The sequence below is a fragment of the Sesamum indicum genome, linkage group LG2 (assembly GCF_000512975.1).
Source record: "Sesamum indicum cultivar Zhongzhi No. 13 linkage group LG2, S_indicum_v1.0, whole genome shotgun sequence".
In the NCBI taxonomy this organism is placed as follows: Eukaryota; Viridiplantae; Streptophyta; class Magnoliopsida; order Lamiales; family Pedaliaceae; genus Sesamum; species Sesamum indicum.
In genome coordinates this window covers 9,479,784-9,498,469 of record NC_026146.1, presented here as the reverse complement: position 1 = coordinate 9,498,469, position 18,686 = coordinate 9,479,784, and the positions used below count along the sequence as shown (strand labels likewise).

Genomic DNA, 18,686 nt, shown 5'->3' with positions numbered 1-18,686 from the left:
TCCAAAAAAAAAATGGTAAAGTCGTGGACGATGTCGACAAATTCACCATATTTTTATTATATATTTTATTTTATTATATTTTTGTTATTAATATTAAAATAATTAGAACTAGAAATGGGAATGCACTTTATGTAGAGCAATAAAATGAGAAGTACTAGAATAGAGGACGTCCGAAGTCCAATGTTCAGCCCACTTATATCATCAGTATGTAACTATCGTATCTGCATATTTGGCCGCAACCAGAACAACAAAATTGGACGGAAACGTACTCATACAAGCTACCACGCTTTCTTCTTTGTATCATCCTACTAATTTGTGAAGTTGTCGATATGCCTGGAAGTTGTTTGATGCAGCCATTGTTTCACTAATATATAGTTAAGCAGACACTATATTGATACAGTTAATCATATTTGCAGAAAACAGATACATACCTCTATCACCAAGCTAATCTGCATAAAGAGCACTCTAATTTTGCAGTCTGGATGAGAGAGAGAGAGAGAGAGAGAGAGAGAGAGAGCAAGGTTAGAGCCCAAGCAACATAACTACTCTCCATAAGCCAGCCAAAAATGATCACTTGTACCAAGTAATTTTCATTTATCGACTGTAACAAGCAACCAATTCATTTAGAACTCACTCCGCCGAACAATACATTTTTTGTAAAATGGCACAAACAATACCGACATCACATAATCTGGCACCAATTTGGAGTCAGCTAAGATATGTCGCATAAAGAATGGATTATATACATAGTTAGGCAGAGATATGTACGTCAACCTGATGCTGAGAAGATGAATAATTTGAAAGAAGCCCCCTCATGAAGAAGATGCTTTACATAAGGTTAGCCGAAACTATTGTGCCCTGACCATAATGGACTGATGTGGTACTTTCTTAATTTCCACAAACGTTGAGTACTCCTTGTCCATGCGCTGTCTCCATGGTTCACCATCCATTTGCATGTATGCCTCTTTCCATTCTCCTCCTCTAAGCTCAAACCGGATAGCTGAAGCCTACAGTAGCATAGTTCGTTTGATTGAATATCAGAAGTAAAAGAGTGTCATGAACCAGTAAAGCCAACCATAAATTGACTGTTTAACATATGTGGAAAGACCAACTATCTGAATTTCGGTACTAGAGAAATAAAGACCAAAAGATGAGGGGATAAGCTGCTTTACAGAAATTGTATTTGCATTCATGCTCCAGCTGCCATATCACAGCATTTGGCAACAATAGACCAGCGCAAGTCATTTTGAGGTTTATTAGCCCGTATTCTTCTTGCAATAATGCAAAATATGGAAATATAAAAATAACCAAAGGTCATGCAACAACCACCTCACGTAAGGACTACATTCTATAATGTTTTGGCAAATCCAACTTCTAGGATGCAGCACAGAACTTATCCTCAAGTCCTCCAGCCATTTGCTTGAGAAGTGGCACCGAAATGAAAATAATCACTTACTCATCATCTTTTACTCATAAGTGGATAAGATTTTTTCCGCAATCACCATGATTACATAGGTACTAAAAATTTTGTTTAAGCTACATAAAATAGTTCGAATTGATTCCAGTACCTGGGCTATGTGTTTTGCAGATATCAGTTCAACCATAACCATTGAAGCATGCCAACCTTGTTTGAAACCAAAGACTTCCAGACAACCATCATCTGCATGGGCTTCAACAAATCCTCTCTGGAGAAGGAAATGAACAAAAGAAACTTTCATCAGCTTATGCGCTGTCAACAGAATCTTTCAAAGTGTGAGGATGAATCAACAGTACAATATTAATCTAGACATAAGTTCTACGGGTTAAATACAATTTACCCGTGTTAATAAAAAAGTGCAAAAAAAACCCTGTGAAAAAACAAAGTGCAATTTACGCCCCGCGACACTAAAAAGTGATGCAATCTACCCCCCTTCACCCTAAGTTCTACAACTGCTTTAGACATTGCGATAGAGTTTAGTTGATATATAGGCACCAAACAAGCACATAACAAGTAGAGATGCACAAGATAGGAGGGTAAAATCCGTATGACTGTAAACAATCTCAACCTCTTATTTCATGAAAGAACAGAGTAAATACTGCTTTTTCCAATCAAATACTGCAACCACTTATCATAATTTCAGTCCAGGGGTTTCATTTCTGTTCTCAAGTTATGATCTTGGTACCTATTCACAAATACTCTTTCGGAAGCGAAGCAGTCAAGCGATATGCTTTAACATTGAAAAAACAAGGCATGTGACACCCAAAAGGGCACGTTAATAACTTCCCTTTGAAGGGAAATGAAAACCACGCAACGCACTTTGCGGTAAGGCAGCAGGGAAAAACAGCCAAACTCATCACAGCAGAAATAGAATGGAGACACATTATCAGAGATTCAAAAATAGTTGGGATTTGAGAGAAAGGAAGCACACAAGCTAGATGATAAACAGTAAACTAAGTAGAGAAAATATTCCTGAAATCAACCAGGTGAACCAATAACTCATCCACCTGAATAAAATATAATGTATGTCCTCATATATGTAATAAAATTCTTTGCATCAAAATAAGAGAGGGTCATAATATGCAGTCATATCATGTTACATGTTCAAGTAGTAAGGTGTGTGTTCTCTGTACCTTCTCAAGATAATCAGGCTTCAAATTGCCCCACGGATTTCTTCCACTTCCATAGCTAGGAAGATTAAGAGCAACAATAGATCTCACACTGGAGAAGTCAATGTAATTCAGGTAAATAAAAGCAAAATGTATCAAAACCAATCTAGCAAAACTAAAGAAAATAGAAAAGCACATAAAAATGAAGGAGTAACCGCAAGCATTCAGATAATGATTATTCAAGTTAACTTGTGAGAGTAAAATATATAAAGCTAGATACAAGAATATGGTCTTGCAAAAAAATATCAACCTTGACGGCACAGGGATTTGCTCCCACTTTGAATGATTAACCTTCTTAATGTATATCCTCAAGATGTTCCTCAAGGACCTGTAGAACAATATGAATATATAGATTTCAACAGATAGTGGTTCATGCAGAATGGTTATGAGTCGAAGCAATGAAGATGTGCAGCAAAATAGAATAACAGAATATAAGCAACAAGTCCTTGGAACATTAACAGACATAATAAGCATATTCAGATACTTGTAGTATCCTATTCTCATTCATGGAATTTAAATAGTTAACCAGAAGAACAGGGATCCAGAAAAATTCCCCTGCCCTATCGACATAGTAACTTAGTTAACCAAGTGAAAAACTTGGTTATATCATAATAGAGGGAGAAACAGTTCAGATTAAGTTAATGTGAACAAGAAGACCAAGGCATGCTCCAAGTCATAGATCAAGATTCAAGGACTAAACACAATGGCTCAATTGTGATCCTCCACCATGAGATTAAAATTGAAATATTCCCATCAATAACTGGGAGAAGGAAAAACCGAAAAAGGTATTATGAAACAATTGATAACTTGACCAATGGGTTAAATACTCTTTTTAAGTAAATAAATAAAAAGAAATGAGATTCTAGTTAGTAATAACCCATAAGGTAAAGGTCAAACAGAATGGTGCCAAAATGTGAAACTATAACAAGCATCTCCAAATGGGAGTACAATTCTAGGAAATTCATTCAACTTGTCAAGTGGTTTGAAGAAAAAAAAAAGGTTGAGAAAAGAACGACAAGAGTTAACTTGTTAAAACATGATAAAAATTAGATGTTTATGTAGTGCTGGAATCTCCACTGAGAAAGAGTTTAACAAGCAAATACCATAAACCAAGATTTCGCTGATGATAGACTATGACATGTCCAGGCCATATTTAACTAGGGGCACATTTTGGAATAGGATAATTCAATTCCCATTTTCAAGAATTGAGACAAAAATCTGACCTTAAACCTGGATCACTGCTGCATGGCGTGAAGAACCACCCTTGCGTGCAACTGTATCCAGAATAGATCAACTGCATGCAAGAAACAAAACTTAAGAGTTTCGTGTGAGTGAAAGTTATCTATCTGGAAAAGGAAATCACATTTAACTTAAAAGAAGGTATCGGACTTCTGTGCAAAATTAATTAATTAAGAAATAATTGCGATAAGAAGCACCAAGATGACACCCACATATGGATCATATTAAGAGTAAAACTAGATGAAAATCTAGTAAACCTCCAAAGATAAATTTTAATATTTGTGAACTCGTCTACTGATGATTCCATGTAAGTGGTGAACTAAAATAGTAACTTCACTAAGGAAGACACTCATTAAGCTTGCAATTCCCAAGGCAGATTCCAACTTTCTTGCTCTTTTATTCATCATTTCACCTATTCCAGAATGTGAAGAATGACAGGTACCAAGACCTTTTGACTCATAGCTCACAACCCTGTTGGAGTACCTAATGGCCCAAGCCTCAAATAAAACTTCAGCAGAATGAGATACAGCACAACTGTACAGCATTAATTTATTAAGGAAGTCCCAGTGCTTCATCAAGTGAAAGCGTAAGGACGCATTTAAAAGGAAAGATTGAAGGAAAAATAAACATCCTATCCGCAGATCAGGATCTTGTTGGTGAGATATTTAAGTTTCATATATCATACAGTCGAGAGTATCAGAATTCTACATCCTGGGAGGTGAGATCACTTCTGCAACCAATCCAAGGGGGAATTAGTCTAGAAGTTTAGAAGAACAATTTTCACCTTGTTTGAGATTGGGCCTTGAGCGAGGTATGGTTTTTCATTGCGTAAATTGTGGAACCCATAAGCAACTTGGGCATCCATTCCTTCATCCAAATAAACAGTGATTTTTTCAACCAAAAGAACATAAACATACAGAGAAAAACACTGAAAACCAAATTGCATACCTATGCTGAAATAATTATAAAAGACTCCTTGATAGCAGTCAACCTTCTCTGGGATGTCCCCCTCAACAGCCAGTTCCTGCACAATCAAGAAGAGGCTTATACTAGCAAACACCAGGAAACACAACCAAGAAATAGAGACAAGGTTATTCCCTTCGATCAGCAAATTGATGAACACAATAATTGTAATCTCACTTACATCGTTCATGGATTAGAGCCATGCTTAAAGAACAATGATGTCTTTAACTCTATGACTAGCAGCAAATACACATGGTTCTCATATATCGTGACAACTAAGTTGCTCATGCACTTATATGCATGAATTAGTCTAATTTGAGCAAAAACGCTTGGATGACCTGTCATAACTTTGTCTTTTGGGATTTATCACCAAAGCCGATGATTCACTGGAAACACATCAATAGGAAAAGAATAAACAAAACCAGCAATTTCAAAGCGGGGGGAAGTCCGCTCTAATGTTTCTGATTTCAATACTCTACAATCTTCTCTAGAACCTTGAGATGAATAAATCAAGATATATTTTCATAATACAAGTGCCCAATCTTTAGTGTCCTTGCACTTTAAATCCAGAAACAAGACAGAAAAAGAAAAAGAAATAGATCTCAGATACTCTTATATCTTCTCACTAACTATAAGTGTAAGCAAACATAGGAGTTCCTCATAAATCTGTAGGACACAAAGAAAAGCGGAGTAAGCTGTACATGACATGAAATCAATCCTTAGGACTAGAGAGCAAGTTATAACAATAAGGATAAGGAGCAGATGACAGAGACAAATTAAAGCTGCAAATAGTAACCATCCAAATGCATAATATGAAAACATAATAAATAGAATGGGAATTTGATAAAGATTAACAGATGGAGCATAGTTTGGTTATGAGACCTTCAATTTGGAATAGCAACTATCTGGAACAGTTGTCCTAAGCTCAGGACCATCTTGATAGAATTTAGGTGCTCGAAGATTGTTGCACGGAGAAAGAAAATGAGGGTCTTCAAGACCAAGAAGAATTTGAGTATCAAGGGAGCTAACTTTTATGAAAACTTCAAGATCCCATAAGCTCATAAACTTTGATATATCGCTCTTATTTGAAGTTTTTGGCATTAGTATGAACTCTCAAAAGTTCATTTCACCCTTAAAAGTTTACTTTTCCTTTGACCGACACACGCAGCCAATCGCACACGGGCCAATAGGTTCCAAACCCAACACCTCAACTATGAAATGTTGGGCCCTAAGCTATTGGGGTACCCCCTAGAGGACTTTGAACGAGATATTGTATCTTGCATGCTCCTAAAGCTGGAGGTTATAAGAAAAACAAGCACAGAGTGTTGGTATACATAAAAGTTAGAACAGAGTGTTAGTATACATAAGAGTTAGAACCACTGCCACTTATCTATTCATTCATCACCGAGAAATTAACTCTTTTATCGTGTGTTAACAACTAGCACTTGCAAACTAAGTAAGAATTAAACAATGACGAACCATGAAAAAGATTAACAAAAATGAATGAAATGAAAACTCAAAAAACCAAAGCTAACTTCATCCACAAACCTGATCGAGAGGTGTTTCTTCTATTGCCTTCAGAGAATAAGGTGTCTCCAACTCCTCACCTGCCGGCATAGATATTAAAACCTGCCAACTGCAGACAAAAGACATTAGAAAAAATAAACAGGTCCCCCTGGACAGATTAAATACACTTTCTAATTACTGGTGGCTGAAAACTTGTGCAAGTACATGTGCCAGAGTTGGCATATTATAGACATCATGCAATGTTTAAGCTATCTTTTACTTCAAGGAACATCAGAACTCCACATCTTCAGATATAAAACCAAGCACACAGATTATCATTATTATATAATTAATATCAATGAATAAATAGCAGGTGACTAACTCTTTTAAACCCAAAGAATTTACAATGCCACACTACATTGCAACCAAGTGGATCATGCAATTTCAACTTGCAGGCTTGAAATTCTTTTGAAATTTGGATTTACCCAGGGTAAGTAATCTTATCAGAAAATGCATATCCTACTCTCCTAACCAGGTGGATCAAAGCTCTTAAATGCTTTTGCAATTTGGACTTATACAGAGTATGGTAATGTTATCAAGCAAACCGAATTTGACTCATCACTTCCCAGAAACAAATTACAACTTCTGCCTACCTTCCAGCGTTATTTTAGAAAAATAGAAGGAAAACGTGAATCCTTGCATCTTCCCACTAAACACAAAATCACAGCACAAAAAGGCATAGCAACTCAACTTCATGGAATTCATCAAATATATATTTTCTTCTCAACAGCCCCATACTTAGTGAAAGTCACAGCAGTACCATCACTATGATACCAAAGATCATTCAAGGTAACAAACTAAAGATGTACCACCTGCTCTCTCTTTCTCCTCGTATGTGTATATATATATACTAAATATAAAAGTATGAATCTTTCGTGTTTGTTCTTCATTGTGAAAAGGCATTCATATCCTTACTTAAATAACCTTTATAATAATAAATAAAAACTACTTATAAAAGCATAAAATTCTATTACAAGAAGACTATTTAAGAGTTTTAATACCTCTAAACTACTTAGGCAATGATAAATATATCCTACTAAAAATATAGGCTAATAATATGTCTATGCAATTAATTTGTTAGAAAATATTTTAAATACTTTAAGAATATTATTTTACTAGGACACAGTGTCACTTAAAATGAATAGCATTGGAATAATAAATAAAACAATAAACTTCAAAAACTACATATATATATATATTTACATATATATAAAAGAACAAATATCATGAAATTTTAAATAAAAATTATCAATCTTATTAAATTAGAAATGCTTTTGAAAAATTTAACATTGGTGAATTCTTACTAATTGACTTCAAGTTTAATACTAGTAGTAGAAAATTGTTTTGAGATTACAGGTCATGTACTTTTGATTTTTACCATAGTATACCGGAGATAAAATAATAATACTAAATGCAACTTATGATTAAATATATAATAGTGAGAATTTCTTGAGGGGCTTATTACTATAGAAGACATTTGTATCCTTACTATAGTTCTCTTTTTAATAATAAATTAGAGGGATAATTACATTTACACTGTCTGATTTATAGTGTGTTTACATAAACCACCCTTGCCTTTTGTATAATTATATAAACCACCCCTAACATCCAAAGAATAGGGGTAGTTGTCTAATAATGTTGATATTTTTTAGAGGTGTATGTGTAGTTTCCCAAATGCAGTGGTGCTTTGTGTAAATAATGTTGACGTTTCTATGGTGTATATGTAATTATCCAAAAGACATGGATACAAAGTGTAAATGTAATTATCTCTAAATGAGAATTAGTTACAAGAACCCAATTCTGTCAAAGTATAAAAGTATTTTTTTTTTTTTTTTAATAATGGAAAACTGAAATTTCATTCAACCGCAATATTGGCCAAAAGCAGCAGTAGAATAGCCTGTGGGAGCTATGACTTTCCAACAAGATTGTAGTCAACAATCCAAGTTAGGAAATGAGCTAAAAGCATAAAAGTATTTGGTATTTCTAATTTGTCTAGATTACTTAGAGAATGAATAATATATTCTAAAATATAAATAAGCAAATAAAATTTAACGTTAATTTGCTAGGAACAATTTTAAATATAATTTTAAAAAAGTTGATTTACCTGGGCAGTGTAAAATTTAAAATGACTAGCATGCGAGTAAGATATAAATATATGTTAATCCAAACTTCCATCATAAAAGCATAATAAAGAATAAAATATTAGAAAATTCCAAATAAAAATCATCAATGTTATTATAGAATTTTGATGAAAATTTTAAAGTGAGTGACTTCAGACTAATTGATTTTATTTTTAACATTAGTATCAGATAATTCTTTTTAGATTGTACTTTTACTCTTTTTTCCTTCATATATAACATAATGGAGGTAAAATAATACAATAAATGCAATTTGGGTTTAAATTGCAATGACAATATATGCTATTTAAAAGAAAAAATGAAAACAATTTGATCAAAATAAATAAGGTATTATGAGGTCATACTAAAGAGTACGAAATACAAATTTGCAATTCGAAACCAAACACACCATGTGAGCACCTGCCCGAAAGAATAATATTGGATATAAGAATGCGCTAAAAACTAATGAAGTTGAAAAAGAGTATACACGTTAGAATTTAAAGAGTAGTGGATACAATTGTAGGATCTCATGATAAACAAAAGTAAATGAAGTATTAATTATAAGAAGCACTAATTTTTATATATTAAGTTTAAATTAAGTATGAAATATCTCATTATATAATTTTCAATATTAAATAATCTTATATGCACATAAAAGATTAAGTTTTAAAAACATGAAATACTATTGATTTAGAAATATATAATACCAATTAAATTTATATGAATTAATAGATCAAGAAATCATACTGAAAATATGAAGTTAACAATGCAAAGAATAATATTTTATCCAATAATATTTTAAATTTAGAAATTAATGAAGAATGTAAACAATATTTTGACAAACTCTAAGAATTGATAGTAAAATATAATTAGAGTAATTATTGGACATTTCAATGCAAATTAATATGGATATGTCTATTACATTAATTTTTTATAAAAAGAATATTCAATAAATGATAAGTTTAAAATCATTTCAAATCAATAATAAGAAAGAGAATTCAGGATATGATAGTAAAATAAAAAAAATAATATTTCACAAAAATAATATAACAAATAAAATAAAAAAAATAGACATTTAAAATAAAACATGATCAATTCTACTAAACTGGAATTTCTTATAAAAAGTTCAAAGTTATGAGACTTCGTTAATTTTTTAATATTGGATTATAGTTTACTTTTGTATTTATTTTTTCTAATACACAATCATTAAAAATAATCATTATTAAATACGAAATGCAAACATTCAATTTTAAGAAATAAATCTTTTATTTAATATATCAATTAAATTTAGAATGAGTTACAAATAACAAATTAAATGGTTTTCTCATCGATTAAAATAATCATTATCAAGTTTTTTGAAAATATAATTATATACTAATGATTCAATAATAGAAATATTAATAAAATTATGAGTTTAATTCTTTAATAACTAATAAATTCTACATTCATATCTAAAAGTCTGTTTTTACACATGCATTGCACATGATACTTCCTAATATATATATATGTTCCTAATATATATATATATGCATATATATATATATATATATCCTTTTCAGGAAACCCATATGTTAACCAAAGTAACAATAATAACATTAGAATTATATGAAAGATCATTCAAGGTTAGAAACTAAAGATGTCACCTATCCAGATGAGCAGTAGTACCACAGGCGACCTTCTCAAGAGTTCTTTTTATGGCTGATCTCCAATTAAAAGGGAATGAACCACCCTGCAAAGGACATTTGAAAAATCTGTAAAACTGGCTAGACAGGAACGAGATGCCAAGTTGATGGAGATGAAAAAATTACCCAACCAAAACTCCTTGACAAGTCATTTCCTGTACCAAGGGGGATAATTCCAGTTGGAGGAACTGGCAGCCTGTCCTGTTTGTTAAGTTCTCCAAGACACCCAAGGACCCACCCAACAGTACCATCACCTCCGGCTACCTGTCAAAGACTAGACACATTAATGTTTTCCAAACAAATTCACCATAAGAACGAAGATTCACAAGAATGTGTTTGGAATGGGAAATGGTAAACAGTCATTATAAGATGTGTACCACAATCCTAAGTTTTTCACGAGTCGCTTTTGCGCAGTTGTCTCCAAGACTAGCAAACTTCTCCAGGCAAGACAATCCATATTGAACAAATTCATGAGGCTTCACAGCCGAAAGGTCAAAAACCTGATAGCATTTAACATAAAACAAGAAAGACAATTTAAAACCAACAATATATGCAGCAATCACTCAACCACACTTTTTGCAAAACACAAACAGGAGAATATATATTAAACCAAAAAAAAAAAAGAATTGTACTCCCTCTATCGAGAATCCTGCATTTCACCAGCTTACTATACTGATCCTTTACGAGCATTGATATAATGACAGTTCGACCGTAATATATATTATACTGTTTAGTACAGGTTATTTAAGTATGTTTTAAAACGATCAACTAAGTTGTTCGTTATTGAACTTATAACAATATTCAAGTTGACATGTCATTAGTACAAGGACTATTGACAAAGTTTTACGACTAAAGCACTTTTAGGTCATGCCTGTAAGCTCTTCATATTACAGCTATCTTTAAGTAGCACCACATCAATGATTATGGAATTCCAGCTAAAATCCCCAGGGCAGTATAGCATATTGTTCAGCCTTAGTTGAACTACTAATATTTAAACCCTGAAATCACTTCCATAAAACTTAAAGACTTATATCATGGTAATACCAACACATAACTAATATAAAGCCAATACCTCAAAAATAGAGGTTGAGAAGCATAGGAGACGGTGCAATGCATTGCAGCTAACAGATCTTATCCCTCAAAAAGTTAAATAAAAAAATAAATACATTTAGAATTAAGTTACAGAAAATGAGAACAAATGGAAAAAGAAGTTTCACAACTATTTTGATCTCGCTCTCACCGCCCACCAGGATATGCAAAATATCCAAAATCGCATGTAAGAGGTAGGTGAAACTAAACTTCAAATTGAAATGATATTTCCCTATCCAAACACAAAAATTAATTTGGCACTTTGTTAACAAAAAATGCTAATCCTGGCACGTTGATGCCTCCAATTTGATTAGAGAGAGAGAGAGATTCATCACCAAAGTAAGAACGGACGTTTTCGGCACTTTGCTCCCTCAATATTTTTTTCCCCGAATAATTTTTTTAAGCACTCTATTATTTTTTGAAGTAGGAAAATGGCAAGATATACTTGATTTTTTCAGTAGCCAAGAACGGGCTCTTTCTTCCGACCAATTTTATATCATCGGAAACCACCAGAACTATAATCTTTCAGTTACCGAAGCACTAATGTTGTCGTTTTGAGTGAGAAAAGAGGTAAAGATTTTCTTTTTTTTGAGAAATTTACCCCTAAGGCCCCTGAAATGGTGTGTCACGCACTCATCGGAAAAAGAAAAGACACAAAAGAAAATTAAAAAAAAAGGGACTTAAACTAGCAATTAGCACAGAGTTTTGTACAAGACCAAACGACTAATACATACGGCAAAGATACATACAATAGTACGTATCCGCACGCGAGCGTACAGCGCACGCATCCGCACGAATATGCGTCTAGATTACCTGTTCTTCACCCATGAGTTCCTGGAGCCGAGCCTTGAGTTCGGGCCCATGCCTCCCACCACTCTTCGAATTGATAAAAACTACCATAGGCCACTCAGCAGGCTCCACCTGCTCCGCTCCTTCCGCATGAGCCGCCTCAAAGTACTGAGCCACGGCGGCGGCGCCGACGTCCTTCGCTCTGATCGCCTCCCTCATGGCCAGCCTGAGGTACTCAGGAAACGTGATCTTCCTTCGCAGTTCCTCCTTGTGGACACGCACGCCGGACAGCGTGCAACCGCGCAAGGAGTCGATCACTGACGAGCGACCGGAGGCGGAACTCCTCGTCGGCGTGACAGGTGCGTCCATCATCACTCGATGAATCTCCGGTTACCCTTCCAGCGGCGGCGTCGGAGAAGTACTTATCCGGTGATGTGTGTGGGGGAGTTTTATGAGATTGGGGGGTTTGGTTCAATGGAATTCCGCAAATGCCACCACGTGCTCAACTGTTTAACCGGTCGTTGGGATTTCAATGCCCTTTCGCTGTTTTGCGCTTTCTTCGCTTTTCTATTCTGTTTCCCGTTTTCTTAACTGTGTGCTGCTTTAAAGGTAAACGCGGAACACAAACACGGTTTCGGATCATATTCGAAACTTATGAAATCAATTTTGCATTAAATTGATGGGATTTTTTCTTTTCTTTTTTTTATGGGGAAAGAAATAAAGGATAATTAATGTAAATTTTACCTTATACTAATTAAATATGATTAATAATTAAAGAAAAAAATAAATAAAATTTTTGACTAATTATAAAATTATGATATTTCAGTCTTACCATACGCATATGATGTATATGTTGGTAATACACATTTATTTACATGAGGAAAAAACTAATTTTATATATATAAACTATACAATAAATTAAAAATACACCATACTATAAATACTCAAAATATTATTTCTTATATCAAGTTATTTCTGATTGATTTGACAACAATACATTATACACTCTCTCTCAAAAATCTCTCCCTAAATCCTAATATGATAAATTCCCATCTCATCCCTTCATCAAAGTCATAACCACATCAGCATAAGATTTTTAGCTGATGAGATCTTACTCGATTGAAAAGGTTAATATTATGATCAAAGGGTTGTGATTCGATCCCACGAATACGGATGTATATTTATTATTATAAGAATTTCTTTTTAATTTTTGTGTCTGATTTGCACGTATTCGTGATTCGAATTATTGATTTACTTAATTATTTTTCGAATTTGAATATATTAAATAATGTAATGAATCGTATACTATCAAAAGAAAAAGAAAAAATTCTTAATTGTGCACTTCTTTTATAAATAAAAAGTACCAAATTTATGTATGCGTTTTTTAGTGTTTCTAATATGTTTGAGTTTTCCATCTTATATTAATAATAATGTAAGATAAATTAAAATAGCCCAACAGTGTCTTTTATAGAAATATAGACAAACATTTAAAAATGTTTTGATTTTCTATGGGACATCTGGAAAATAAAGACAAAAAAGGCCTACACAAATGTCTCCTCACCAACTTGTATATGTATTATTATATAATTAAATTATAAGTCAACAACGTCAAATTTAATTGACAAAATACTTTATATGATATTGATGTGATTAGCGCTTGATCGAATATAGGTACTTAACAGCAGTGGTTGTAATCGATTTATTAAATAAAAAGAATAATATTTTATTAGTTTTATATTATAAAAAATATAACTAAATCAAAGGCGTGGAAATTATGGTATACAAAATATGGAGGGTGAGGATTGCTGGGAATGGTCAAAATTGGTTTTGGAAAGGAGAAGTTTCTTGTTCACTGGAAAATTGGCGTGTTTCTAGATGAAAGCATTGACTTGAACTAGCTGACGATTTTGGAATTTTTGGTGTGGATGGATGGATGAGTTTTTCGATTATTGTAGTTTCTGATTAACTTCTATGAAATTAGACCATTGACTTTCAAATATCGATACAATCTACGGTCGAGGTTTCATGAAAGAAAAAATAAGTTGCAAAAGGACTTTTTTTTTTAAAAAAAATTGATATAATTATGAATATATTTTTTATTGTTTTAAAAATTATCAACTCTCTCTAATTTTAACGGTTGTCTAACAGTTAGTCCAATCTGTTAGTGTTTATTAAGTTTTCGTTCATTTTTATGGTAAACTGACAAAAATGCGCTGGTGGACTAAAAATTATAAATTTATTTTATTTTTTAATATTTTTTATTTCCTTTTGTGGATTATATGGATAATTTTTTTTATAATTTTTCATATTTTTTCATTCACTCGTCCAAATTTTTACAAAATTTTAATTTTTTTTAAAAATATATATAATAAAGATAAATTAAAGTTGACAATTTCATACCTACATTCAAGGATTACATTATTTCATCAAACATCAAGGGGGTACTTGTAATTTTTCAAACAACGAGAGAGTATTCATAATTATGCCAAACTATAGATGAAGTCGTTGTAATTTACTCTAAAAAAATTTATGAGTATCAGTTTCATGAATATAGGTGCTTATTACTACAGTAGTTTCTTGTTTATTTCTTTTTTTTTTTTTTATAGTTTGGATATATTCGTTCAATAATTTAAAATTGCATATGAATGACAGGATTTGGATTTGACGGGAGGATTTGAAATAAGCATTTTAAATAACTTTAGGCTACATTTGATCGAAAGATTTGAAACCACGAATTTCGAATCCTTAATAGCAAATTCTTTGAGGTTGCATCAAATCCTTCCTAATAAATTTTTGAATTTGTTTGGATAATTCTAAATGTAAAGAATTTTAAATCCTTCCATTTTAATTCTAAACTAAGTTTTGATTAATATGAGATTCTTTTTAAATGGGGTCATTTGAAATCTTTTCTCCAAATCCTTCCTTCAAATCGAAATCCATCAATCCGCACATTTGGATCATTCAAAAGTTTAAGGATTTCAAATCCTTGTGTTCGAATTTGGAACTATGTTATGATAAATACAGATGAATTTCAAATCCTTCCGCTCGAATTTGGAACTATGTTGTAATAAATACAAATGGATTCCAAACTCTTCATAATGCCACAAAACGTTGTTCAAAATAAAAGTTCAAGGATTTGAAATCTTTTGTTGTATGAATTTACCCAAACAAGTTTGATGGATTTGTTATTATGAATAAAATCCTTTGATCCAAAAATCCATCAATCCAAACACAACATTATAAGATTTTATTAAAAAAATAAAACTGGGTTGAGTTTATTTTTTTAAAAAAGTTTATAAGATCCTAAATATATTATTTTGAGATTTTATTATAAGTTCGTTAAGGTTGCATTTGGATTGAAGTATTTGAAATCATGAATTTCAAATACTTAATAACGAACACTTTAAACATGTTTACATAATTCTAAATTTGAATGATTTTAAATCGTTCCATTCTGATTCTCGACTATATTTTGATGAAAATGAATGGATTTTAAATTCTTTTCAAATGGGGTCATTTGAAATCCTTTCTCCAAATCATATTAAATTTAAATCCATCGATCCAAATACATCCTAAAAAAAGGTTACCAAATAGTTTTATAAGTCGTACAAACTCTCAAAAAATCTATAAGTCCGACCAACAACACCCTTATAGTGAGTTGGGTTTTTGCTCGGTAACACCATAGCCATGGAGCAGGATTACCAGCTACTTGGACTTTATAAAAATTAGTTATTGGAACAGACTCAATGTGTACGCATAATTTAAATTTTACTTAATTATATGAAAAAGAAAAAGATACGTATAACTGATCAAAACTATTTCTTTCTAAATAATTTTCGTGAATTTTATACGTACATGATGGAAATTTTAAAAAGAAATCATTATTTTGTTTAAGAATAAATATACTTTACGGTATTTTAATCAATATAAGTTTCTATCAAAATCTCTCAAATTTAATAAATAATAAAAGTATAGATATATGAAGATGCTTATAAATTATACCCCACACCCACATCCCCCTTGTGAACTTAATATTGCAGGTCTATGTATTTATGAATCATGCATCCATCTATAGTAATATCTACCTTCCCTAATGGCGTCGGCAGAGGGTTTTTCTCAATCTGTTTTTTTTTTTTTTTATAGGATCTAAAATCAAATTATCCTCGAAAAATATGGAAATTTTAGAATGCATCTGTTTGAGTGTGTCGGGTTTTCAATCGATTTGATTGCCTAATTTAAATTATTAGCCGTGGATTCCCAATCCATCCAAGGGTTACCAGATCGACACGTGGACCGCATGGACTTTGACATATGTGCTCCTATAAATACGTTGAGGGCTTCATGCATAGGGATGCATTTTATGTTGAGATCGAACTCTATGACCCCTGTTATCTTGAACAGATTCTGACTTTATCATCGTAATGAAAACCACCTCAAATAACATAACTCTGTGTTGCAGGCAGACCCCATCATCCAACTCGAGGATACATACTAATTGGACCCCACGGACGAGAATTGCTTGATCATCACGAACCTCAATCAAGATTAATTTCCTACTCTGAATCAGACATTTAGGCGTAAAATCTCTCATTAATTGCCATCATCATACACTAGCGATTTAAGTACAGCTTAATGCGTGTGAATAGTTAAAAATTTATTATATTTATTCAAATAAATTAACTTGAAAACTATGTTTGAATAAAAAAACTTATTAATAAAACTAATTAATGGAAAAATAGTTATTTATAGAACAAATAAATATAATTAGGGACACTTTAAGTAATCCACATTTACCAACCATATTGGTTACTTTAGAAGCTCTCTTGACAAATAGTATCTATACTATTATGAAAGAAAATATTCTATAGTGCCAATTTTTTAATATTTAAATATATTTTTTATTTTATTTTTTTTCTTTAAAAATATTTTTCTAAATTAGTAATTTTAATATTTTTAATTATATATATTTTTATAATTACCCATTACTCCACATTTCTCTCTCATCTTATTTCTAATTATTTTTTCCACCAGATTATAATTATTTTTTCTGATCATCTCACACTACGGTTCTTTTTATATGCTCGTGAGAATCGCGTGCAACGACAACTAGTAAATTATAAATGCTAAATACCTAAGCTTTATTCCAACTAAGTTTAGTAGGGATTAGTATTATTAAGTTTAGGCTGTCACAGAATTATTTTAATTTGGGTAGTTAATTAAATACCAGCACTACTTATATTTAATTTGACTCAATATATCAACATAATTCGATTGTATAATGAAACTTTAAGTAGGTCGGCCTAAATTAAAAGCTCTAAGTGTGAGAGAGATGAGTGACAAAATTGGTGAAATAATTGCGTACCTTTTGATCTAGATAGTGTCTGCAGTCGTTTTAGATAAATGTATATTAATTTATTCTTAAAAATAAATTAAAAAATATTATATGTTATTTATAATTATGTTTTTGAATTATTTAAATTAAATTAGTTTATAATAAAGGCTATAAATAAATTTCTAACGACTCTTGCAACTTAATAATAAATTGTAAATATTAAATTATTTATTCAAACATCCAACTTACAGGTTTTCTTAATTTATAACTTTTTTAATAATTTATTCTTTGCAAGCACACCCGTAATGACCATTTGGACCCGTATGCTGCAGTGAGAGGGTGGTAGGGTAGGTGCATTATGGTCTTTTAATAAGTTTTCCTATTTGTATTTGAGATATGAGTTGAGCATGCTACAAAATTGTTTGCTTCATCTTGAGCGCAATTACTAAAATGTCCTTGGTTAGGCTGGGAAGGTCATTATCAAATCCAAGCTATGTTATGCAGCCTAACACTCAGATATGATGAAAGTATTAATAACAAGGGATAATTACAGTGCCATCTTTTGAAATTTAATGTAATTATACGTAAATTTCTGTAATTTGAAAAATTACATTTAGTATCCTCAACGTTTGTTTTCGTCCAATATATAGATCCCATTATTAATAAAAATTCACCAAATTAACTGATGTTAGCCAAAAAAAAAAAATTAAATGAAAATTCATATTTACCCCCAATTGACTTGTTAACAACTTATTGCAGGTCGTTTAAATTTTTTAAGATCAAACTAATCTTATACATCTTTATACGTGCTGATGCATGTGAGGAGCAGCATATACCTAGCTTTTGAGGTATTTATCTCTCAACATCACATGTTTACGAGTTGTGATTTTCGTATTCTAACATTTGATCTACAATGAAGCCAGTTTGTGTGGGCATTGGATATTGCAAATTAAATTAATCGCACATCGCTCTTGCAAGAGTGATGATGCTAGTATTGCAGTACTTCCTGATGTTAGGAGCTCTCGCGAACCTAGCCTACATGAGCATAGGTGTGGCGGATCGAATCCCACATCAAGATATCCTATAATGAAATGTCACGAACTTTCTATCCCAATTGTAAATATAAGAACTAGATGACGTGGGTGTCGGGATTGCAAATTGAATCCCATAACGCTATTTTGATGGACAACTATGATCCTAATTGTAAGGTATAAGAATCGAACGTCGTATAATGACGTTACGGCTACGAATCCAATCCCACAA

At 32.1% G+C, this 18,686-nt stretch overlaps 1 protein-coding gene across 1 annotated transcript; it reads right to left on the bottom strand.

Annotated features, from left to right (window-relative positions):
• LOC105155657 (diacylglycerol kinase 3-like) lies at positions 555–12,715 on the bottom strand. The gene is made up of 12 exons (XM_011071566.2): positions 12,116–12,715; positions 10,591–10,713; positions 10,340–10,477; positions 10,175–10,260; positions 6,397–6,484; positions 4,834–4,909; positions 4,670–4,752; positions 3,870–3,940; positions 2,897–2,974; positions 2,611–2,698; positions 1,569–1,685; positions 555–1,007 (listed from the first exon to the last, which is right to left on the bottom strand). The coding sequence occupies exons 1-12, from the start codon at positions 12,461–12,463 to the stop codon at positions 849–851; spliced, it is 1,455 nt and encodes a 484-aa protein (XP_011069868.1). The 5' UTR covers positions 12,464–12,715; the 3' UTR covers positions 555–848.